Source organism: Anticarsia gemmatalis, chromosome 17, assembly GCF_050436995.1.
Source record: "Anticarsia gemmatalis isolate Benzon Research Colony breed Stoneville strain chromosome 17, ilAntGemm2 primary, whole genome shotgun sequence".
Lineage (NCBI taxonomy): Eukaryota > Metazoa > Arthropoda > Insecta > Lepidoptera > Erebidae > Anticarsia > Anticarsia gemmatalis.
The window spans coordinates 295,927-321,693 of record NC_134761.1 but is presented as its reverse complement, the minus strand read 5'-3'; the positions used below and the strand labels follow the sequence as shown (position 1 = coordinate 321,693).

General features: G+C 36.2%; 5 protein-coding genes across 9 annotated transcripts in view; 1 reads left to right on the top strand and 4 right to left on the bottom strand.

Annotated features, from left to right (window-relative positions):
* The window catches only part of LOC142979695 (uncharacterized), a 397,988-nt gene that overhangs the window by 239,992 nt on the left and 132,229 nt on the right, over nucleotides 1–25,767 (bottom strand). The window contains exon 1 of one of the 5 annotated variants that reach the window (XM_076124780.1): nucleotides 20,263–20,414. The exons of the other annotated variants lie outside the window; for them this stretch is intronic. Coding sequence (XP_075980895.1) covers nucleotides 20,263–20,402 — 140 coding nt within the window. The 5' untranslated portion in view covers nucleotides 20,403–20,414. Of the gene's footprint in view, nucleotides 1–20,262; nucleotides 20,415–25,767 lie in introns of those variants that run through there. 5 annotated transcript variants of the gene reach the window in all.
* On the top strand, nucleotides 1,201–3,181 carry LOC142980090 (general odorant-binding protein 1-like). The gene is made up of 3 exons (XM_076125390.1): nucleotides 1,201–1,361; nucleotides 1,898–2,078; nucleotides 2,436–3,181. Exons 1-3 carry the CDS (start codon nucleotides 1,224–1,226, stop codon nucleotides 2,621–2,623), a joined length of 507 nt encoding a protein of 168 aa, XP_075981505.1. The 5' UTR covers nucleotides 1,201–1,223; the 3' UTR covers nucleotides 2,624–3,181.
* On the bottom strand, nucleotides 5,987–7,293 carry LOC142979786 (general odorant-binding protein 1-like). Its single transcript, XM_076124957.1, has 3 exons — nucleotides 7,153–7,293; nucleotides 6,648–6,828; nucleotides 5,987–6,193 (listed from the first exon to the last, which is right to left on the bottom strand). Exons 1-3 carry the CDS (start codon nucleotides 7,282–7,284, stop codon nucleotides 6,006–6,008), a joined length of 501 nt encoding a protein of 166 aa, XP_075981072.1. The 5' UTR covers nucleotides 7,285–7,293; the 3' UTR covers nucleotides 5,987–6,005.
* On the bottom strand, nucleotides 7,846–9,357 carry LOC142980152 (pheromone-binding protein-like). The gene is made up of 3 exons (XM_076125479.1): nucleotides 9,204–9,357; nucleotides 8,648–8,828; nucleotides 7,846–8,173 (listed from the first exon to the last, which is right to left on the bottom strand). Exons 1-3 carry the CDS (start codon nucleotides 9,324–9,326, stop codon nucleotides 7,959–7,961), a joined length of 519 nt encoding a protein of 172 aa, XP_075981594.1. The 5' UTR covers nucleotides 9,327–9,357; the 3' UTR covers nucleotides 7,846–7,958.
* Nucleotides 9,950–15,523, bottom strand: LOC142979866 (uncharacterized). The gene is made up of 6 exons (XM_076125079.1): nucleotides 15,358–15,523; nucleotides 14,821–15,001; nucleotides 13,503–13,680; nucleotides 11,472–11,631; nucleotides 10,882–11,035; nucleotides 9,950–10,146 (listed from the first exon to the last, which is right to left on the bottom strand). The coding sequence occupies exons 1-6, from the start codon at nucleotides 15,478–15,480 to the stop codon at nucleotides 9,965–9,967; spliced, it is 978 nt and encodes a 325-aa protein (XP_075981194.1). The 5' UTR covers nucleotides 15,481–15,523; the 3' UTR covers nucleotides 9,950–9,964.

The following is a 25,767-nucleotide window of genomic DNA, read 5'->3' as shown; positions in this document are numbered from 1 at the left end:
TAGTACTTACACCTATATTTATTTATAAATAGCTCACGTCAATCATGCCGTATTAAGAAGACACAGGCTTGTATAAAGAATTAAACACCAAGGGCCTTAATTTCAATAATGTCTTAAAGGTGTAATATAAGATTTCTTACATAAAAGTGTACATTGGTCATATGGCACAGTTTACCCGATTCGAGTTTTAAAGTCATACTCTAACGTTAGGCTGATCCGTTTCCATAAACATTAAAAAGAAAACAAACAAAAAATACAGTTACACTTAAATGAATAACATCTCTATAACATTTTAATTAGGAGATATAGAGAAAATGCATAGATTTTATAACCTATTTTTACGAACGTTGGAACACAACGTATTTTTCTCTACATTAATCCAATCATGTCTACCATAGATCACAGCGCCAGTGCGTCTCTACAAGTGGCTAAATATAGAGTTTCTGGGAAGGTAGAGTCGACGACACGAAGGACGTACAGCCGTTATGGAGAACACTAACACGACACGCATAACAAGCTAACTTGTATTGTGACTCTACAACGACTTGATAAAAACTTGAACTTTTGTATTGTAGAGCAAGAAAACTCTACGTGTAAGAATAAATTCACGAACTTTGGAATTTTACAGAAAACAGTTATGGCAAAATACATAGATCGATTCTATGATAATATTATATTCTTCAATCTGTCTGTCTTTTCTACAACTGAAGAGGTTTCATGCAGTATTTCACCAATAGGCACAGGAAATGAACATCGACGGTTGTATGTGATGATGATGAAATCCAATGATGTCGATAACAATAAAACGATGTGGTTGGATTTCAAACTAATGTGGTATAATTGCAAACTGATGTAAAAAGTATAATAATTTAAAACAAAATAAAATAAACATAACAAGGTTACCGTCAAAAATCAATATACACTTATGCTTAACGCATATTACACGTGCGATTATTGTAAAGCCTAATACATCCAGTCACATTCATAAAAACCCGTGCTTCCGTCCTCACCATTCAATTCTAGGAGCTCATAACAAAACGAACTAATTAAACCTTAATTAATAACCACTACACTATATTTAAAACACGATATCTTTAGCATTGACACCTTAACTACTCACACGTATAATTTCACACTTGTTAATCAACTAACTAATAATTTAAAGTGATTAAAACACGATCTATAAAGCGGTGTGAAGGCGCGAAATCTTGGCAGTCGACAAAATGGCGTCCAGCACAAAATGGCAGGTGATCGCGATTGTTTGCGCGGCAATATCGATGCAGGGCGTGATGACGTCACAGGAGCTGATGACTAAGTTGACTGGAGGCTTCGCTAAGGTCATGGATACTTGTAAAACTGAAGTAAGTTTATTTTACATTTTTTTAATTACGTGAGTTACTAGACTACATTTTTTTAATTACGTGAGTTACGAGTGGTTTCGGAGATACATGATAACATTAGATTGAACACAAAAACAGTCTCTCACCCTAAACGCATATACCATCTCCATTTCGTCACGAGTAAAATAAATGTCCCGCAGTTGATGTAATCCGGCTAATACGTCGGGATATAATGATTTGAATGTATACTGCTACAGATGCGAAAATAACTTATGAAATTGTTATTAATATGGAAATATTGACATTTAAAAAGGGCAAGCCGTGAGTTTCTTACTGTTTCTTCCCACGAGCAACAACTTTTCCGAAACCGTGGTAGATAAAAATATATGAAACAAAGAATATTTGACTTTGACTTTGATTGAAGACAAAAAAATATGGTAATGTGACATAAAACACAGGTAGTGTAAGAAACAATCAACTTAACGATTTATATTTTGTCACTCTTGCTATGAGTCTGTGCTCTGGCTATGAGTGTCTAAATTTCATATTTTATACAGTTGCGAGTGGGAGACCACATCATCCAAGACTTCTACAACTTCTGGAAGGAGGAGTACGAGTTGGTGAACAAGGACTTTGGCTGCATGATCATCTGCATGGCCGGCAAGCTGGACCTGCTCAGCGAGGACATGAAGATGCACCATGGAAACGCACATGCCTTCGCTAAGGCTCACGGCGCGGGTAAGCTAATTTTACTGTCAAAATATTTGAGGTCATAGCCAGTTGCGCTCACCGGTCGGTAATCGATCTGTGGGTTAAGCATCTGTTGGCGCGGTCATTCCATTGATGGGTAACCGCATAGTAGTAATTGAGCTGGGCATCTTCATGCTTCGGAGGGCACGTAAAAAGTCGGTCCCGGTTGCTCTCAATTAAGACAATAGTCGTTAAGTCATGTCAAAGGCCTCTCGGGCGGCTTGAACGGCTTTGACACTAGGTTGACCACCAACCATACGATAGACAGATTACTCTCTGACCCAACTTCTCATAAAAACACGGTGTTATAGTCCTGAAATTAAATTTTTATCTTTCTCCCCCCAGACGACGACGTAGCCAAGCAGATAGTATCCCTGCTCCACGGGTGCGAGAACGAGCCGAGCTCCACGGAGGACCCGTGCATGCGCGCCGTGGAGATCTCCAAGTGCTTCCGCACCAAGATCCACGAGCTCAAGTGGGCGCCCAGCATGGAGGTCATCCTGGGAGAGATCATGACTGACGTCAGGACATAAACGGCTAGAGGAGGGTTGGTGATCATCAAGTTGATAGGGCTTTTTGTACTGTCCCTGGTGAATGAGTAAATACCACTGCCGGTGAAGGTCAAAGTATTGGGTTTGATTCCCGAGTAGGGTGACGTTATTGCGTTTATCGATGTAAAACCATATTGGGATTTTCGTTGCTGTTGGAATATTCTTTGGGGAAAGCCCATAATGTGACCTTAATACGGCAAATTTTGTCGCATTATTTTATATTGTGTACTGTGCCTGCACACTTATCAAAATTCCTTTTTTATACAAATAATTGAAATGGTCTTTGACCTGAATTACTTTTTATACAGTTTGAACAAATCATAAAGTTTACTTTGTTAAGTAAATAAGGGAAAAGGTAAGTCTCTTGTATCAGTCTTGATGATCACTTAACGGTATTTTGTTGTAATTGAACGACTATATTGCAATGTTAAACGGACTGATTTTGTTTTAGTTATTTATTGAACAAACACTTATGTACCTCGTCAGCTTTATATTTAAGTTATTGGTGGATGTGTATTATTACAATGTTTATTACCTAAAGTCTGTTGTATTATTTCAATTTTGATACGTTTATATATGTAATTCTAATAATCTATTCTTCTTTGCGAACAATTAACAGGGCTTGAAATATCCTATAACATAACCAAATAAACTAACTTAAACTATTTTTCTAAGTTATGTATAACATCAAAATCACATTTATTTCTATCAACAAAAGTAAAAACAAATCAATTCTCATTTCACGCATAAGGTCCTGTTTCCTCTTACACCGAACACCTTCAATAAAACGCACACCTGAGCTCGTATCAATTGTGCGCACTTTCGCAGAACAAATACAATAAAATTATAAACAAAGAAACTATAGTATTCTAGTCACACCCTCGTACAGACACTGTGAAGGGGAAAACAGAAGGTTAAGATTGTACAGAATTTGAGGAAAACCCTTCCTTATTCCCCTCTCCTGCTAAAGTAAAAATATCTTTACCGATTTGGAAAATATTTTGTAGTGTGATTGATTATCTCAGTCGAAATTGCAATTAATTTAGAATCAGCGATTGTTTGTGCTATTTTAACAAGTCTTTTAAAAAAAAATTGCGTAACCTAATCAATCTTACACATAAAAATACATACATAGATACATACATACTAAAAAAGCACGCCTTTTACTCAAATTGGTAGACAGAGACCAGATAATTCAATTCTTTCATCTATATAGTAAAATTGAAATTAACAATACACAAACAAAAACTCAATAAAATCCAATCTACATACGAAACAAGAGAACATCTCGACATCTCACTAGCAATACTTCTGCCCTTACAAGGGTGGTGCAATAAAAACAAGCGGCAAGGCTCAGCTGCTGGCTGCAAAGAGCTGCGTCTGAACACGACTCATAGTTTATGTCCTTGCATGTTTACACACTGAGATTGTAAGGGTTTAAATAGTGCATTTGAATTATTGTTGAGATTTAAGGAACAACCAGTTTTAATAGATTGTTTTGTTATGAACAAAGTTTTCTTCGTGTACTAAATTTAAGGATGAAAATAGATTCGTGTTATCTCATTTCGAGTAAAAAGTAGGTAAAGCACATTTAGCTTTGTGCATTAAAACATAGGTCTATAGGGTACTAAATTTGAGTAGGAACGAGATCTTCTTTATTATTTTTTTTTATTAAAAACAATGATTCTAATCATCAATATTATATTATTATGCAAAACTCTTGCGATACTGAGTGACTGGATGATGGACAACGCACAGCCGAAACTACTGAGCGTAAAAAGTTGAAATTCAGTATGAAGATTCCTTAGAAAATGTAGAGGAGCGCTAAGAAAGGATTTTTGGAAATTAACTCCGAAAGGGCTGTAATTCCACGCTGGTGAAGCTGCGGGCCGAAAGTTTGTGACTACTAAATAGAAAATTACATTAATTTTACCTACATAATAAAATTGTTGTTCCGCTTGACTTTTATATGATCTGATTAGTAAAATAACCTTTATTTCACCCTTTAGCGAAAACACAAACCCACATATTTCAGTGTCACTTAATGCAAAGTTCAAACAACAGTTACTTTAAACACCCATACAGATAATCTTTTATAATAAATCTCATTCTAATTCCCACATAATGTCCATTTAACTTCAAATCTAGGTAATGCAGGTTATCTAACTAATATAAGTACTAACAAACAAGCTTTACTTAACCACTATCGGGTCTTTACGCTAAGTACTTACTAGGCAAGTAACGGTGCTTAGGTATTAAATTAATAAAATCTTTCGTTTATTTATAAAATAAATAAATTTAACCCATTAATGTCCCACTGCTGGGCAAGGGTCTCCTCCCGTAATGAGGGAGGAGTTAGGCCTTGATTCCACCACGCTGGTTATTTTTAAGTGCCAGCTTATTAAGTTATTTGAATTTATGGCAAAAAAAACCGAGTAACAAAACCTAGGCTAGTTTTTTAGTAATAATGTTTAATAATAAATTAACAGTGCACTTAATAACTATAACTACTAATGAACAGTAATAGTAACAAAAATATATAAACACTAAACCATTCATTTTTACAATTCTAGGCCCGGAAAATTTTAAGTTTTCCAATCAAAGTATGTTAGGAAGTCGATCGAGACATCGCTAATGCAGTACTCTTGTTTTTCGAGAGCTCTTCCTTATAAGTCTAAAACACTAGCATCTCAAGAATAAATTGATACATCTCCCAACTTCCTATTTAGGTAAAAACAGGTGATAGTAAAACAAATCCTCAGTTCCCAGCTAAAACGTCTGTAAATTACACAAAAGCTATCGTAACATCGTAGCCGGATTAACGCGCGGTGTGATGCGCGCGCGGCCACGTCGCATTGTCCTGCCACTGCGCAAGCGATAGTGCAGAGTTATTGCGCAATTACGATCGTTGTGCAGACTTGCGCAGAGTAGCGCACGGACCGTGTGAAAAGATTTACATACCGAGCCGAGATTGAGTGCAACTGTTTTGGGTTATGTGTGTATTGTCCTGTCCCGCTGTTTTCGTGTGATTGACACTGGATGTTTATGTTGTGTGAAAGAGACTTTAGATGTGAAGTTATTTGGTTAAAACTTGTTCAAACGAGTTTTAAGTGTGATAGTAGGGCGAATATGTTTAACAGTGCTGAATATTTTCAATTTCTGTTTTCATTTTATTTAACACACATTAACCATCATTTAACTAAAACCTTGCAAAAATTAGGATTAAAAAACGATGCCAGATATAGACAGATATGCACTGAGAAATCGATCTTACAATCTAGCGATAAGGTTTGCTTTGCAATGCGTTACGGAGAAAAATATTTGGAAGGTCAAGAAAAAGCAAACTAACTCATAAAATGAAACTTTAATGAGCAATTTCAGTGAGGACCTCCTCCACGATGTACTCGACCTTGGGCGACCAGTCCAGGTTGTGTATCCCGGTGCGGAAGCACTTGGCCACCTCCAGCACCCGGTCGCACTCGTCCGGGATGCTCTCGTGCTGCTTCTCGCACTCGTGGATGATCTTCACCAGGCTTGCTGCCATTGTGTCATCTGAAATTTGACTTTTGGATTGTAAAAAGCCTTTTAACTGTGTCAACATATCAATGATTTTTGGAACTCATGCGTGTGTATTACTAATATACCTAAATGTGTTAATTGGTCTGTCTGGAACCCTTTCATTTGAAAAATAACAAAATGTTTTGTTGAAATAAAGATATTAGAGTTCCCGGAATATTCCGAAATCAACGTCAACGGGCCAAGATAGTTAAAATAACTAACACTTTTTCTTAAGTCGACCGAAAACATCGCGAGGAAACCTTGCACACCTGAAGATCCCTTAGACAATTCTAGGATTTCCCCAACCGGCACTATGCCCCGCGTGGTGTACTGTAGGCCTGACTAGCACATATAATTAAATACTATTGATATACCTAATACCCATTAGAGATCAACCTCAAAGATTTTAAGTTCTTTAAGTGTCCAAAAAACTATATCAAATCAGTACCAGCGCCATGTTTGACAGCAAAGTCATGAGCGTTCCCGTGATGTAGTAGACCGTCAGAGTCAATGAGGTCCAGCTTCTTGGACATGCAGATGATGATGCAGCCAGTGTCTCTGTTCAGCAGGTTGTACTGCAGCTTCCAGAAGTGGTACAGGTCGGCTAGGACGCTGTCTGACATGTTCAGCTGAAATATTGAAGGTATTGTTGATTTTTTATGCCGTTTTTATTTAGTAGCTGGTCTGAAAAAGTTTTTTTTCTCGTCTAAATGTGGATAAATATACTTTATTACTAATCTACAATAATGAAAATTAGTTCAAATCAGTCTAAAACACGAAAATACTTTGCTGAAAACATGGAAAAAAGCAACCCTTTCTTCTTTTTTTGGCCTGGATGCTAAAATTCTTCACTTTCTGATATTATCTTCTTATAGAAGGCTTTAAATTACAATTGGGACTGATTACTATACAAAATTATAAATAGCTAAAAAATAAATATATTGTGTACTTACCTCATTTTTACACACTTCCAGAACTTTAACGAATCCAGAATTGATATATCTCATGACATCTTTGGATGGTTCCGTCCTCCTCATACACATGACTAAGACGGCAAGCGCGAGGCAGACGGTGGTCGCTCTCATCTTTGTACCAACAATAAAAACGGTCACCCATCTCCAACACTTATATACGTAACGCTCAATGGAAATTTTGTACTCACATAATTGATTTTAATTGCAAGCTTAAGCATTGATGTAATAATCAGTGTGTTAGGTGATTAATTAGTCCGTTGTCTATGAATGAATAATGACGAGTTAGAAGTGCAGTGTCATAATACAACGTAGTGACAATGATGGGTGATCATTAGGACATAAGGGCGGGATAAAAGGCTGTATTTTGACACACAAAGTGTCTTCTTGGCAAAAGTGATTTTAATCGCCAATTGTTCCGGAGCAGTAATTATGTGTTATTCTGACGCGATTCTACGCGACTGTTCACAAACTACCACAAATAGTCGACGATTCGAACCCGAGGCAACACACTGATGACCTTTCTAAGTTATGTGTGGATTAAAAATAATTATCACTTGCTCTAACGGTAAAGGAAAACATCGTGATAAAACCTTGCATGCCTAAATGTGTTTAATACATTTATTGACGGCATGCAAAGTCCCCAACCCGCAGTTGACCAGCGTGGTGGACTCAAGGCTTAATACCTCCCTCGTTTTGGAAAAGCTTGCCCAGCAGTGGGACTGAAATGGGTTAAAAAATCATATAAAAGACAAGTGCGCCCAAAGAAACTCACGTTTATTTAATTATTAAGTATAATACATTTCCTCAGGCGAATCGTTATCAACTTCGGGAAGTACTTCATAGTCAGCATTGTCTGGAGCCCAGTTGAGGTGGAAGATGCCGTAGCGGAAGCACTTGGAGATCTCCAAGCCCAGGGCGCAGCCGTCCGTGGAGTTCTTGGTGAGGGCTGCTGAGCTGCACAGCTGGTACAGGTCTTTGATCTTCGTTGTCATTGTTTCATCTGGAGTACGTAGGGAGAGATTACTGGATTGTGATTGGAGAGTCGTATGTACGTTTAAAAAGTTTTCTAGTCTAGGCGAAAACAATAGTTTAAGTTGGGAAAGGTACCTATATCTTCTAAAGCTGTCTTTGTTCTAAGGGTTTTTTACTATATCCAATCTCTATACATTTAAACCGTTTCAGCAATCTACCCGTGACAGTTTAAAAGACAGACAATTCGGTACTTTAATTTCCACTTTCGTTAGGTAAATTGAGACGATTTCATTCATTTCATTCAACAAGCTCTGCAACGTTACATACCTAGATTGGTAAACACATTACCCCCTATTAAGTCGGAAAGGAAACTGCAAGTCGAGTTACAGCAGGGAGTTTCATACAAGTGATACTGATGTTTTTGAGCTACTTATTAAACCAACAATGCAAACGGTTTGAAACAAACGTTACTCTAAAAATTCTTCAGGCGTTAGAACTTTACCCGCGCCATTAGCACTGCAGAAGGCATTCATGTTGTCGCTCCTGAGAGCCCCTCCCGGCTGCAGCAGCTCCAGCTTCTTCAGCACACAGGCCAGCACACAGCCCTGCTCTCTGATGGTCAGCTCGTGCTTAGGGTCCCAGTACCGGAGGAACTCACCGATCACTTTTGGTTCCACTTTCATCTATAAAGAGTACTTTTTACTATTTGGGAATTACTTACGAATATTAATTTCTAGTTAAATGACTATGTGTTACAATAATTCTAGTGGGAACACAGATTTGAGGTACTTTTATCAAACTTTACTGGAAATAGGATGCCTTTTCTCATCGATAATACGGAAATACCACAGATTTGATAATCAAACTCCGACTACCATTGATAATATCATACTAGTAGTAACTAGAAAACCCCTTATTTCTTTTTTTAAACTTGGGATTCAAATACTAAACGTCGCGACCGGCATTCATGTAATCCCCGTGAAACATATTCGAAAATGATCATAATTGGTTAAAAACTGACTTTTAGTCATTCAAAACGTATGTATTTAGGTTCATACCTCCTTATTACAGTCGAGTACCACATTGCCTATGTGTTTGCTAATAGATCTCATCACGTCGATCTCCGTATCGCCTAATATTATCAAAACGAAAGCAGAAAACCACAATATCTTCAATTTCATTTTTAAGATCAATCACTTTTAAGAATGTTAAAATCCATGGAGCAAATGATTTCTTCCGCTTTCAATTGCGTAACTATTTAATTAGGCCGTGTTAATTATAAATATTGATTGGGTTTATGTTCAATTTAAAGAAAGAATGCAAGCAGTTTCTTTCCTATACCATATCGTGGTATAGAATAAAATTATAAACTAAGCAAGTGATCAACAGAATGTGACAGAAGCGTAAATTATTTTAAGTGACACTAATCGAGTTTTGACGTTTATCGTAGTTTTGTTTAAGACTTTTAGGGTCAGAATATAGCCGTATAGAGAAAAAAAACAACATCAGATGCTGCAAATTTATTAAATAAGACCTTAACACTTAGTAAAGACCCCAAACCGTATGAAGAAAATTTTTAAAAATATAGTTTTATCACAGAAATATACAAAACTTATGTACTAACAAAATCCATTTCAAGCCAGGTCATTAGATTACTATCTAGAAAGATAAAACACTGCACAAAAGATTACAACTGAAAACAGCTCACAGAACTAATTCAGTAAATAAAAACGTAGGACTGTCAAAAAAAAAGGTCATAAGAAGCAATTAACATAAAGCTACTTATGACCTTTCACCCCTGATCTTGTGACAGTTGTATTTACATCTCAGACAGAAACTCTCCGAGCAACAGTTCAGGGCTGGGAGCCCAGTTGAGCCTGTGTATCTCCACCTTGAAGCACTTGGCCACGTTGAGGGTCCTCTCGCAAGGGTCGCCCGAGTCTACAGTGTTCTGGTCGCAGTTGTGGATCAGGTCTATCAGCTGTTTCGCTAGAGCTTCGTCTGGAATGATGTTGGGTATGAGAATGTGTGGGGACTATTTTATTTAGATAGTAGATAGCAACATTTTTAAAACATTTATTGAGGGCATGCAATGTCCCAACCCGCACTTGGCCAGCGTGGACTCAAGGCCTAACCCCTCCCTCATTACGGGAAGAGACCCTTGCCTAGCAGTGGGGCATTAATGGGTTAAATTTAAATTAGTAGATAGCAACTTAATGAAATGTACAGATTAAGGCACCGAAGCCCAGACTGCTGATTAAGATTTGAAAACGAGAAAAACCCTTTGCCTGACACAGGAATGAAACTCGAGGCGTGGTTGTACACTGTACATACCAATGCATTTCCATACCGCATAATCTGTCACTAAGGACAGTCTTAAAATAATTCAAAATCACAATAAACGTTGCTATGGGTCTGTTACAGTCAGCTCTAATAGTCACTGAACATACTCAATCTTTTGAAACCCTATATACTGAAGTATGCACATTCTTCCATCGAAAAAACATTTACCATTGTTTTCAAATTCTAACTCAGTAAACCTGATTATGATCAGTTATTAATTAAAGTTACGTAGCACAGAGGTTTTGAAAATATGAAATTGTTAAGCGACTTTAGAGCTGACTGTACCGTCGGAGATCAAGCAATAAGAAGATAGAACTAGAATGAACTAGAAGATAGGCAGACTCATATAGTGGACAGAATAAAAAAAAATCGATAAGTAGGTGAAGTATTTACCGGCGCCATGTTTTATTGCAAACTCCTGCGCCTTGCCGTGATGGAGATTCATCTCAGCATCCAGCAGATCCAGCTTGGAGCTGATGCAGAGGATGGCACATCCCAGCTGACGATTCTGAGCATCATAGTCCTCCCTCCAGAAGTTCGCGAAATCCTTTATGATTAAACATACGCAAACTGAAAGATAGATTTTGAAGATGATTTTTGTCAAATTTGAAATAATTTTCCATTGAATTTGATGCGTAATAAACAAGGTGTTGTCCTTAGGCGGCGATTTATCACTTCAGTCAACTATTGAATATTGATAAAGTAACGAAAAACTGATCAGCGCCTCTGTCGTTCTCTGCCAGAACTTATAATTTTTCTAATTATTTTTCCAGTCAAATTAATACTCTCCTTGACAAAACCAAGTGCGAGAAATCTCGTAACTTGTGTTATTAAAGTTTATAGCTTTACATACATACGTTTGAACTTTTTATCATAGGAACTCCTAACAATCGACAAATGGGAACAAAATCAAATACAAAGGAACAATCCAAAGAATCACCATTCAAGTGAAAATTTAAGTATATAACCATGAAATCTCCTACCTCTCTCTTACAAACTCCCAGCGGTTTAGAGAAGTTAATAGCCAGCTGTTCCATGATCTCCTGCGAGGAGTCCACCTTCACCAGGACGCAGACAGCCAGCATCACTGCTAGCTGCAACTTCACCATCATGTTGACACAGGCCAGACATAACCACAGCTTGCTTTATAGGCAGGCTTTATTAATGATTTAATTACTTATGGCATCATTTGTAATTATGAGGAGTGCTCATTTTTGTTTGTTTGTTTTGTAGTTATCTATAGATATACTAGCCGACCCACCGAACGTTGTTTTGCCATATAAATTATACTAATAAGACTATAATGAAATAGAGGTTGGTGATAAAAGGGTAAAAAATTTGGGTCGTATGTATTTTTAAAGTAAAATAAAAAATGTCTAAAAATTTACCTTATCACTTAGGGGTATACAATTTTGGCTGATTCTCGATTCTTACTCAATATGCTCACAACATTTCTTGAGAATCGGTCACGCCGTTACGGAGGACAACGGAAACGAACATTGTCACACGAGAATTTTATAAGTAAGGTTTTTTATTTATAATAGATGCCAAAGTATCTTCAATGAGTAAAAAAAAACTGTTTTCGTCGCCAGGGCGTTGTAATCAGCTGACTGATGTGTTTGCAGTCACGAAGTCTTAGGTTTGATTTTCAAGCACCAAAAAGTGCAATTGTATTTTTCACATTTTAACACCATTCGATTTTAGATGCGCCCAGTATTTCAAAGTCACTCGCCCCGGATTCCAAACGAACGACGTAAAACCTAGGTAATTTGTATCAAACTTTCCTTATGACATGAAGTGTTGCTTATGACATCAGCTAAATAATAATAACAATGGGAGAGGGCGGAGCGGAGCGGAGATGGGGAGTGGGCATAAGAGCAGGGAAGGTTCTTTAATAAATTAATTAAATTTTAAATGCAGTCACATGCATAAACTAGTCAGTCATAATAATAAAGTATCTAGTAATAATATGTTTCCAGTTTGATTTGATAATGAGCGTGTTTTAATTACCCACAGTTCAGTGATGAGATATACCTGTACTTAGTCGTACAATTCCTGTAATTTAGTGCTTACGCTTTCATTATTTGTCTATCTGGCTAATTTTGCTCTTAGTTAAACATTACGCTAATAACTTTTAATTATGTCTTGCTAGATTGTTTCCAACGGCTCCGTCCCTATTTAGTTATTTTGGTAAAGACGTGATGATTTTTTGATCAAATGAGTTGATCAGTTGTCAGTATTGGGACCTTGGGATCGGTTTTCCCGCTGCTATACTACTAAGTTCATGATTATTATCAAATGTAGCAATTTAGTGCGACCTATTTTCCAGTATTTACAGAAAACACATAATCAAGAGATATTTTTTTTTATGATGAATGCATTCTAGGTGTTTATTGATTACATACAGACAGACAGACTGATTTTCTTCGTGTTGTGTGATTTCTTGCCTATATACAAACAACCTGTCTGTCAATTAGATCAGCTATTTTCATCACGTATTCAATACACAAACGTTTAATCAAGAGGTGAGTTGATTTGAAGTTAAATTTATTTTTAAATTTTCGTTATACCTATTTTTTAGATGCATCGTAATTATTTGTAATCATACAGTTTCATTATTTGTATAGCTAGTTGTAACTGGTTATCTTATAAACCAAATTTGTAGTTAGCGAGAGCTTAACATTAACATATTACTATGCTATAAAACGTACATAACAGTCAGTATTTTGTTTAACCTACAATATTAAGTTATATGTTGCTTAGTCACGCCAAATTCTTTTGATTGTTCGTACCAAAGAGCAAAAGAGGCTAAGCAAAATTAAAGCGAGTTCTTAAAAGCTAAGGAAAAACTTTGGTTAAGAGAAACAGTCCATCAATGAAAATAAAACATCCAAAACTATGCCAACAAATGAATATAATTCAGAAAATCAATATTTTTTTTACATTTTTCATGCTGAACTTAAACTAACAGTCCTGTGGGAAGCCTGGTCAAGTGGCAATCAGCTCGAAGGTCCTAGTACTTCTCCATGACGGCCTCGATCATGGCCACTTCTGGCGCGATGCCCTCCTTCTTGGCGTCGACCTTGAAGCAGGCAGCCACCTTCACGACACGGTCACAGTCGTCCGTCATGTCGTCGTATTGCTTCTCACAGTTGTGGATCAGTTCCACCAGCTTTTCCGAGAGCACGTGGCCTAAAAGATTTATATTACAATAGATTTGATGTGACATAAAAAAATCCCCTGATTTTTACTGCATACCTAGATAACAAATGGATAAAAACGGTAATCAAATAAGAATAATATAATTAACATTATGGGACTGCCATAAGCTGGCAAATACGGTCTTGGTTAGCGCTTAGTAAAGGTACCTTTATCGCGCTAGTTTAGTTTGAGCTGGAAGGAGCGAAATTTCAAAAATATCTTTGAGTTAGTGTCATGGCGTCAAAAGTCTTTATCGGGATTAGAACTTGGTATACGGGGTAGCACATTATCGTTGATAAACTGTCTTGTCTCCTACGGGATCTTCCTCGTCATGTACCTAATTCAATTTGCGTAAGATGTACATCGTATAAATAACATATGGAACCTTTTTTAAGTAACTGCACTAACTAACTTCGACTAATATTCCTATTGCAGACTTGCTTCAGTTAAATAACCCTATAACAATAAAAACAGTCAACATTTTGAACACGAACATAGCTGAATCGTCCAATCTTTCATAGCCAAAAACAATGAACGAGTAACTAAAGTTCAAAGCGAGTGTATGATTGAAACAGAATCGCGTGCACTTTGAACAATCGTAAATAACTAGTATAAATCACTCGGCATTCCTCGATATTACTTGTTATTGTTCTAGAAATAGGCAACTGCACAAAACTAAAGAGTTTAATACAAAGTAAAAGTTTCAGGCATTTGCAAATTGTTTTTAGCAAGTTTTAAATGTATGCAGAATATGATTATCCATACACGCAATAAGGTAGATTTCGAGAAACTTAACGACCTATAATATTCTTTGCCTGCTAATTACATGATTAGTTAGTTTAGGTACTGTTCTTCTATAAGGTGGCATATACTCAGCCCGAGAGTAGCAAGCTTGTTAATCCTGAAAACGGTACAGACAGTAACAGATAAGACAAGATTGCGAAAACATCAGACTTCTAGAATTGAGCATTGGTCATTATAACGTCTGTCTTGCCTACGTGCATTTATAATAAGATCCTATGTCAAAAAATATGAAAAAACTTTTTTTGAAGGCAAGAGTCCTATCCCTGGGCCAATAATAGTACTTAAACGTGTAAATAATTTCTAAAGACAAAAGCAAATGTTATTAACCATTAGGGAAGCTCTTGACGTAGTCATGCATGTTGACGTGATGCATCCTGGTGTCCTCCTGCAGCAGGCTGAACTTGTTGGACATGCAGATGATGGCGCAGCCCAGCTCGCGGTGCACCACCTCGAAGTTCTCGCTCCAGAAGTGCTGGAACTCCTCCAGGATCTCCGGCGACAACCCTGACTGAAGAACCGAGAGGAAATTAATCATGGAAGTGAAATATCCTGGGTGAAGTATACTTTAGGAACTGTGTACTGTTGAATTATGCTTTTTGGAATGGACCTGGGAAGATTTGCAGTTGCAATATTAAAAGACACTAATTGCTTCCATAGTCTAAGTGGAAGAAACGAAATACTAGTGACAATCTCCTCACTAGAATACCGGGATAAAGCAAAGTAAAATATTTCAGAAGCAAAGACTTGACTGAATTTAGAAAAATATAAACTTAAAACATACCTAGTACTCTATCCCTTTTGGCTAAAATAGCAGCGCCCTGTCTGTTTCAACCATAAGGGTAAATAAATATTTAAAACTCTTACCTCCTCCCTGCATTCTTCAAGAGCCTTCCCGAAATGAGCCGTGACATGGCTCATGACCTCCGCAGTACCCCTCACGGAGGTGACCGCCCCAACAACGACCAACAACAGGCAACACTTGAACATCGTACCAACAACTGACCCCAACTACCCAACAACGACATCGAACCTACTTATATCTTAGACTAACTTTTTTTACTTTAAACAATTACATATTATTAACATCACAAATATAAATCTACACTTTAATTAACCCTTATCACAAAGCCTTAAAATCGAAAATTGTTTGACACAACTACTAGATTTAAAAACAACATATCTATCTTTTGCAGATATCGTAATCCTTATACAAAAGAAATAAAGTCGAAATTCGCATAATTAGAATATAGAACACACAATTTTCAACCAGCCAATCACCTTTACAGTTCACATGAACCTTACTACATTGCATTAAGGTTGCATTTCGCTTGTTTCAAATACAGAACATATGTAATCAACTACCAAAATAAATTTACAGTTTTAGTAACTCTTAAAGCCTTGTAATAAGGTTGATTTTTACTTGTTTTGAAGTAAAGTATATGTATGTGGTATATAAACTGATGTTTTAATCCAAAGATAATGTGATATTAGGAGTAATTGTGTAAAATGTTGTCAGTCATATCGCAGGTAGTCGTTATGGTAATAAGCAGGGGTGTGGCGACAATAGTGGTTGTTTCACTTGTGTCAGGGTAACTAAGTAAATAGGAAGGTAATTTGTGTGTTTTATAATATTGTAGTAATGCAGATTCAAATTCAGAGGAAATTTTCATTGAAATTGTCCTCTTATGATTTCAGCTACAGTATATTAGATCAAATTTTCAGGGTGATGTTTATTTAGCATCTGCTTATCACCGTAGGAAAAGGAGAGTTTCAAAAAATACCTCATTACCCGGCTTTCAAAACATACGTAAACCAGACAAAAGAGACTGAAATAATTATAATTGCTGACCAAACTAATATTTTACGGACCGGGAAATTGAACCCACTATAAACCTAACGCAACTAACTAACTATAAAAGCGCAACTTAACCATAGCGCCACGATCACCATCAATGTGCTGAAAATTCCCTTTTTAAAAAATAACTACAATTGGTATTCGAACCTACTACCCACATTATTCTGTCCGCGTATTCCATCTCACGGCCCATTGGTTGAGTAGCGGGCATGCGAGTGCGGAGTACGTGTGTTCAACCCCTGTCGGAGCTGTGATGCATTGTGCAAGGGTAGGTTTAAATCGAAATAATACTAAATGGAACTATTGTAATGGAGGGTAAATGATTTGTTAGTTTGTATATGGGAAAAGAATTAGGATAGGTAGATCGGTATTTATAGGGTTTTTAAAGGGTTTTTTTTTTCAAATTTTATAGTCTATCTATAGCAGTAGTTCCCAACCGGTGGGCCGCGGACCACCAGTGGTACGAGTCAAAATGTGGTCCGCGAATGATTTCAAAATTTTAAATTTTCAGGATGATTAATACACTTTACCTTTAATATACTAACATAGTGGTCCCTGCTAACAAGAATAATATAAAAGTGGTCGCGGACTAAGATAAGGTTGGGAACCCCTGATCTATAGTATGGTTAGTGGTCAACCTAGTGTCAATGTTGTTCAAGCCGCCCGAAAGGCCTTTGACGTGGCTTAACGACTGTTGTCTTAATCGACAACAACCGGGACCAACTTTTTACGTGACCTCCACATTTTAAAATATTTGTCATATGCTAGATTTTAACTGAATACAAAATAATATTCAGTGCTCATAAACCTTATTTACATTCAGTCATGTTTAAATGGGTTTGGAAACAATTTAACTGATTTTTTTTCTCATTATAATTAAATAAAGAATGTCAGTTCATTTATTTATTAATTTACCTAATATTAACAACTAACCCAGCTGAGAATAGTAAAAAGTAGTAATTTGCTATCGTTCGTAGTATCGCTTTTTTATATCTACATATTTTCTTATTTAAATCGCTGAATAGTTATTTTACAACTCATATATACATAATTTTTTGGTGAATTTGAGAAAACACAAGTAAAGTCATCAAACAATAAAATAACCCAAACTAAACGCTTTAAGCTAAAGTAAGAAATCCTTGAGAAACGGTTAATAATATATGAAACGAAAACTATAAACACATACGATAGAGCTATAATAAGTAGCGTTGCTACGACGGGCCGAGTCACGTGAAAACACTGTGTTATTAACTTAAACTACAACTATCATTACTAAAATGTACTATTACTGAAGATAAGGATGTGTTGAGACGAGGCAAAGACTATGTAGCTTACTGTTTGTGTTGATAAAAGCGGTGAAAAGTACGCTAAAGTATCATAAAAGTGGTTTTCCCAAAGATTTTCAGCTGTAGATTATATTCCAGGAGCGAAAAAATAGGAGACTTACACAGTTTTCCCTAGTTTATTTTAAGGGCAAAATACTCAGCAACAACATAATTAATTATCTTTACATGTTATTGAACTCTAACATTCCAAACAAAACTTTTCTAGCTGAAAATAAAATACTATTTCACTATTCCCTTTCAACTGTCCGTAATGATTAGTTTTCCTTAAACCAAAAACCACATCAAAGCGTACTCTACGCTTGCGCTTACGCTTCGACTAAAACTTTGCTGCAAACAGTAAGTAAACATTCCAAAAAAAACCTAAAAACTATATTTATCCAAGTTTTATCATCAATCATAGGTGTCAAGGGGTACGGCAGGAACAGTGATCTGTCAGCAGTAATGAGTACAACTGACAGGTGTGGAGGGTAGGATCAAATTGTTTCTTTGTTTTGATAGAAAATGTTCGCGTTTGTGTGATTTATACGCAGGTATGGAGAAGGTATATTGATGTTTATATTGCTGATAGTTTTGTATGACAACATAGGGTAAAACGTTGATGCTTTAATGTCCATGTTTCATAATTGAAAGTAACATTTTGTGATTTATGGTCACGGAAAACTATAATTTTGAGGTAACTGCTTACTGCAGTTTTGAAAAAGGTCTATGTAAACAACCGTTGTTCTATACAAAGACACGTGACGTATATATATAAAATAGATGTCATAATAATAAAGCCAGCTGGCTACGCCATTTCTCGTTCCATAATTGAAATTGCTTAAGTATTTTCTGAAGAGGACTATTGTTATTGAAATAGTCCAGTTAATAAAAAGAGGCAATCTTGTCTTGTTTTCTTTATTATGCACAAAGACACAAAACAATCAGGAAACAACCAATAAACTAAGGGGGCAGAGACAATGAGTAATAGTCGCGGGTTGCCAGCCTCTCCCCATTCCCATCACGTAGTGTTGCCAGGGGAGAAATAAATATTTTCCCCGCCAAATCCGTGTTGCTCTATATGTAAATTTTTATATTTTTTCCATCAAATAAAGTTGTGTCGTGTGTGGTTTTATAATTTTGAGAACACAGGTGCTTGATACAAATAACAAATAAAAAGCGCGAAGATGTTTGCGCGAGAAATATTGGAGGGTGTAAAATGTAGAATTTTATAAATATTTTCGGCGGGTTTGTTTTGAATGATACATTTTGGTGTTATTGGTTACATGATTGAGGTACCAATAGCGGGAGCAGGTGGCAAAACAATGGAGAAATAAGTTTTAAAGCATACAAACATATCGCATGATATACCTTATGTAAAACGAAAAAAAATATCAGTCTCTTGTTTACTTCAGCTGACAGAAAGCATGGAGTACAACGATATTAAAACTGACGTGGTCTACGCACAAAACCTTGCTTTGGTGGCGGTTCCTCTTATTGGTTGTTATTTAAACAATGTGGGTGAGTGCAGCTGTAAGCGACCTTCGATTTTTCAGTAGCCAACAACAGTTAAGTCAAAATAAAGTGAAAAATATCCGCCATGCAAGTCCATACATCACGTCTAATGAAATACTCAGTACCTCTGCAACAATCCATCAACCTGTCATTGCAGTCTACTACCAACTTATATATACACTTCAAAAGTACCAAAACACATAGTAAAAGTTCCGCAACTAACCGCAAATGTAACTTTGTTTTAAAACACCATTAGTGAATGCCTCTTGCAGTCGTGTCAGAGAAAAATGACCTTTGACACAAGGGAATAAATGCTTTCATGAATGCAAATTAGGTGTAAGTTCCAGTTGAAACGGGAGTCAAGTTTGACAAATTTACGTTTGAATTCGGAATGTCCTTTTTTATTTTAAGATAGTTCTATTTCTAACGTGTTAAGGTTGATTTTCGTGTGTTAAATGTTTGGTCGACAGCAAAGGTTAACTTGGTTCCTAAAAGTAATGGATTCTATGGGGAATTGGCGCATTTTTCTTGAAAACAACGTTGTGAATACTGAGTGTGCTACAATGGAGTTAATACTGGCAGCAGATATTCGCGACAGGCACTTCATTTGTTTAACGAATGTTCGTATTAGGATAAAGAGAGGAGAAAATTAAGTCGTTGGATGACTGAATTTTTTGTCACGTTTATCTTACAGACATATTCTGGTTATTTTTTGACAACATATGCTTTCTTAACCAAATTTTTTTGCAGAGGGATGACAGTAATTTACGCTGAAGTCCCGATTATTCTATTTTCTCCTTCTTACCGACTTTATTACAGCAGTTATTTATATCAGTCATGTTGAAGATAATTATCCGTTGGTATTTCAATTGATCAACTAGGACAGGTGCAGCTATGTGATGAGTAATCATAATCAAATCATAAAAAGTAAGTACCTACAGGAATCGTAAATAGAAAGTAAGATTATAATAGATTTCATAATTTTATCAAAACCACAAATTAATAGGAGTGACAGAGTAATTTGAAAATTATTGGTCAACTGAAGCATCCTGGGGGGTCAAAGTCATCAGCACTTACCTTGCAATAGTATGTAGATGGGCACTAGTGGCCAGTTTGACGAGGGGTCTGTGCGGGGGGCGGCTGGGCCTGGTCGGCGGGCTGTACGTGTACTCCGCCGCGCCGCACCCCGTCAGCCACGACCAGTGCTCCGCCATCATGCACTCAGTGCACTTGCACTCACTACACGTCAGCACTTAGTACACTTGCACTCATTTTGAGTGCTAATTTGTGTTTTTTTAATATCATTAATTCATCTTATTTGTATTGCTTAATTTAGATTACTTTTTAAATAATTTTAATTATGTATAATTTTTACTGGAATAAAGAACTATTTGTAAATTGAATACAACTTGTGATTGCTGACAAGTCTTTCTAAAAACAACTAGCTCCAAACAAGGTTAAAGAAAATAGTATCATTAGGCATTAATGTGTACTAGTGAGATATAAAATTCAACAAAAGGACTAAAATCCCATTTCATTTCAATGCAAAAGTCTTTCACACTTAATGTCACTTTCACGGCTAAACCACTTAAGCAATTATACAGAATTAACAAATTGACATTCGAAAACCACGAAAAAAAAATGTTTCTTAATTTCCGAAACCCACACGAACATACGGGCGACTAGTATAATTTGATACGGTAGTGTTTAATCAAAATCGCCCATCTTGCTAACACCTACCCACAATTTATCACAATTCACAGCTTTCTCAAACTCTCACACGGCTCATATTTCAAATATTCTACTTGAAATAAACTTAACAACTATGATTGATCACACACTTTAGCTATGCTTTACAGCCACGCTAAAATAACCCTTAAGACTATACGACATTAGAGTCAAAACAAACACCACAATATGCGTTTTGACTAAATTTAATTCGAGGCATTGTAAAATAGTCTCTATTTCTAAATAGTCTTAGGATTAATTATTATTTTATGCACTATGCTTCAATTTAATAATAAACAAAAGAAAATCTAATTATTACAAAAAATTATGTACCTTAATATTATAAAAATAAAGTGGATTTTGAAACGAAAAAGTCAAGCAGTCTATAAAAATTCTTAATTCAAAATTTGGATGGATTGGAAGAAAATTCGCACGTGAGCTATGAACGTTCCTTTTTCAAATTCGAACAATAGAAAATTCGGTGAGCTCGTTTCCTCATACGGGATTAGAGTGAGAGTTCCGATAGTAAGACTTACTATACTACTTAAGTAAGGTCATAAATCTTCACGCCCTTATGCTGCAGGGAAAAGCAGATTATAGAGAACACGTATAGTGACGTCACGCTGTTCTTATTATTAAATTTTCGCGTGAATCATCATAGGGTGACGAAGATAAAGATTATTATAGTGATGAATAAGAATAAAAGTATTTTTTCTAATAAAATTTATTAAAGTAACGACATAGCCTATGAGATACATTCTCTATCTTATCCCTCTTCAAACCGGGTATGATGGAAAATCAACCAACAAAGTCAAAGTAAAAGTTAAAGTAATGTCAGTCACGAGAACAACAGAAGGGTAGGTGCCTTACCGATGTTTTTACTTAGTCTCCTAGTTTACAAGTTTTACGGTATCCACCGCCAAAGTATGTAGGTACATCGTTACTGAAAATTCTTTATGCTTAGTATGCTCTAGTTCAATAAAATTTCAACAAATTGTATTTTTATCCGATTTCCGAATCAAACCCGAAACATCTACACAGTCACACAACCCATCTAAAATAGCCAACGAACGTGACTTTTCCTACTAATTCAGTCGTCATTTCCGTGAACAGCATGTTGTTCCCGTGCGTGACACACAGGACCCACGTCTGAATATGCCGGCGGCACACCCCGCGGCATGCGACAAGCGGCAATATTCGCGACATACGTGGATTTGCCGCAACAATTTATAACAGTGCTACGTGAGGTATTAGCTGATTATAAAGATTACAAATTAAATTTAAAGCTGTTTGTTTAGGCGTTTGTTTAAGGGTTTCATTGTGAAGGGATTTTATGTAAGATTTATTGTAAATAAGTGTATGTGCAATTTAATGTAATTAGCGGATCTCTTCCTATTCTGATCGGATTATCAACTCGACCGGAGAGCAAACATTTTTTCACGTGCAATCATAGTCATAGTTCAGCCAAATTAAACCATACATTATTTATTTTATACTTAAATCTTACTCATGATTCACTCTTCAAGTAATAAACCAACATGGAAGAGGCCGGGATTGTGTCAAATAGGTATTATGTGTAAGTTGCGGACCTTAAGCGACGTCGCAGATGGCATTTCTAGTCGCAGACGGCTCTGTTCATTAAAATAACGAGTAACAGTCTAAAGAAAGAGAGTAAATTAAAAATTATTAAACGTAGTGTATGCACATATGCACAATACACATGTAAATTAAAATTTTGCTCTTTAGACAGTAGATAATACATACACGAACCTCACAAATTACAAATTAACATATTCGTATAAACTCATTATACACAACATGCACCTCAATAATCTAATTGCAAGCTACGACCAATAAATCAGCCTCCACTAATCAGTCTAATCTTAATATCTACTGTAATCCCCCCCGCCCCCGGTGCAGTGGGGGGAGGGGCGGTGTAGGGGTGCATCAGAACTTCAATCAGAGCAAGTGTATTGAACATCGAGTTGTATTGAGTACAATTGAATAATAGACTGATAGTTTGAAAGGGTAACCTTTGATTGTACCTAGTTGATCAGGTTCCGCGTGTTAACCGACTTAGAAAATAGGAATTTGCGTTTTTATTAATCTGGTTTAGGTTTTTGATATAACACGACAGATTCAAAGAGATGCAGATTTTAGGACACTATTGCAATGGCATAAAGGTCTGAAGCGTCCTAGCTTATGTCCTCGCCACTAATTATCTTTAATTAGGTAAGAAAATGACTTAATGGGTTTGTTTTCCACACCATGAACCATCTATCGAAAACTCTACATGATACTATTTATTCCATTTGAAGATAAGCTTAAAAGAAGAGACGACCTTAAAAAACGTGGATATTTGGTTAGTATCTATGTACGTCTACCCTTACAAAAATAATCATAAATACAATATGAGCAATATAATGATAATTTATTAGATGCAATTATAAGCAATAACATAGTACTCACACTGCACGATCCACCCTACAAGTGCAGTGTCCCTGCTGTTAGAATTATTGACAACAAGTGTAGAGGGAGGCACTTGATTAAATATAAACTAAATGAAAAACAATCATATCTAGGACTCGTAGGCAAGCAATAGCAATTCTTTAAAAGATTCAAAAGTAATCGAGGATATATATTTATTGAGCCCTTTTTTTACTCACTGTTGAGTACCTATATAATGCAGTCTGAAACTGAGATTCGCTAGACACGGGCCTATCCCATGGAAAATCGTACACACTTTTTAAGGGAAAATTTCTACGTCAACGACACCGCGGTCCATAGATTTTCAATGTATTGTTACTTTACTTAATAAAAAATTCACCTAGAATTTTGATTCAACGACTATAGTCCGACAAATTAAAACGCCTATGTAGGAAAAGAAATAGGCCGTATCAGTTGCAATGGCGTGGGGATCGCTAAGGCTCTGAAATCAAAGCTTTGTGCTAGCCGTGAAACTTGCATACCAGTCTCTCAGAAGTTGCCGGGCTATATCCAAAGCTATCCGCAAGTGCACTATCGTCAGTCATACAGTAAGTAAGAGCAATAAATCAGCAGCTGGCAATAAAGGGTGCCCTCCCCTCAGTCCTCTCCCTCACAGCGAGGACTGTTCTCCCTCACTTGGCGGAATTAACCACGCTGTTATGAGACTAACGTGTTTTGTTCTAAACCGTTACGGTGAAGTTTTGTATGTGAAAATGTACTAATGGATTGTTTAACTATATTGGATAACGGTTAATAAGGGACTTTTGTTTTAACATAGTTGATTAGCAGTTGAAAAAATACAACTTTAAAATGATCGCCACAAAGCTAAACAAATAACTTATTAAGAAAAAGTTGTAGAGTTTAGACAGTATTTTTCCTATTATTTATTTCGTTCACATAGTTTCATACATATGAATAGTAGTAGAGAATAGTTTACTTAACACTACAATAATCGTAAGTTCCAAAAATATATGTAAAATAATAAATAAGGGATAGGAGGTTAAAAGACTAATTGGGTGCTATTTATTACTAACCACATTACTTTATGATCAATAATAAGTAGATATATATGTTCAATTATAAGTGCATATGAGTATTGAAACCCAAATGTCCCATTTAATCAGGCAACAGGGGTCAATTTGAAACCTAAAAAAAACAACTAAATGAATTAGTCTCCCGGCATCCCTCGGACCTACCCATTAAAGCTTTACCTGTACATACATACATACACACAAATATACATACATACTCGTGTGCCTCCCGTATTCGCCTGCGTTTAACTCCTTTTATACATTTCACTTCATTATCAAGAGTGAAATCAAAACAATACCTATTAACAATACAATTTGAACCTTAACATTATAGGTATATGGTTAGTTTTGCTTTGTGATTGGTAAGAAGGGGATGCTAGCCCCATTTAGACAGTCTGCGTTTTGGCGAAGATAAAATTAAAAATTGTACGCGTATTTTTACGGTTGTTAATGATTTTAATTTAATATAGCACATTCTGGCAATGTCATAGAAACACAAAGAATAATTTTATGTCTAAATAATTTCAAATATTTTTTTCCTTGCATCAATTTTAACTTGGCCACTTTCTATGTTATGACGTCGTAAGTCTTTATGTTTTAATAGAATATACTTACATCTACAAGAATATTCATTACTTTTTAAGTCGCTCTTTTGAGATTCTAATAAAACTGCAAAAAAATACAACTAAGTGACTTTCTAAATAGCCTAGTTTTGTCATAACTACAATTGACAAAGTGTCTGGTAAACAACAAAAACATCGTCGCAATTTGCTTTATTTTTACCCAGAAAAGCTAAGCAATATACAATAACTTATATTGCAGTACTTAGTAGCTATACAAAACCGTAAAAATAATGTAAAATTACCCATAAAAATAAAAGAAAATTGGCAAGTGAAAGACGATCTATATCTGGTAGAAGTTCTGGCGCCTGCCGGTATTGTGGCGGCAACGCGTCGCAGCGTGACTCATAGTAAAGTCCCCACTCTCACAGGCGCAGCGCTCACGGGCTGCTGGCTACTTTTGTGTGAGTGGTAAGACGTGGTTATTGTTCGAGCGAGTTTGAGTCCGCTTTTAGGCAGTTTTTTATATGTTTTAAAGTATTTTGTTTTTTATAATAGTAGATGTTTATGTTTTGCATTATAAAGCGTCTTTGTTAAGTTGGATTCTTATAAGAACTTGTAGGTAAATATAATTTCGCGATCTATTTTTAAGGATACATCGGGTGTGGCTCAAAAGCTCAGATCATTAGAATAAATGAGGCAAAATACAAAAGCTTTGAATAGAATAGTGTTTTACGAAAATAAGTACCTGTCTATCATACCTATGGAGAAAATCA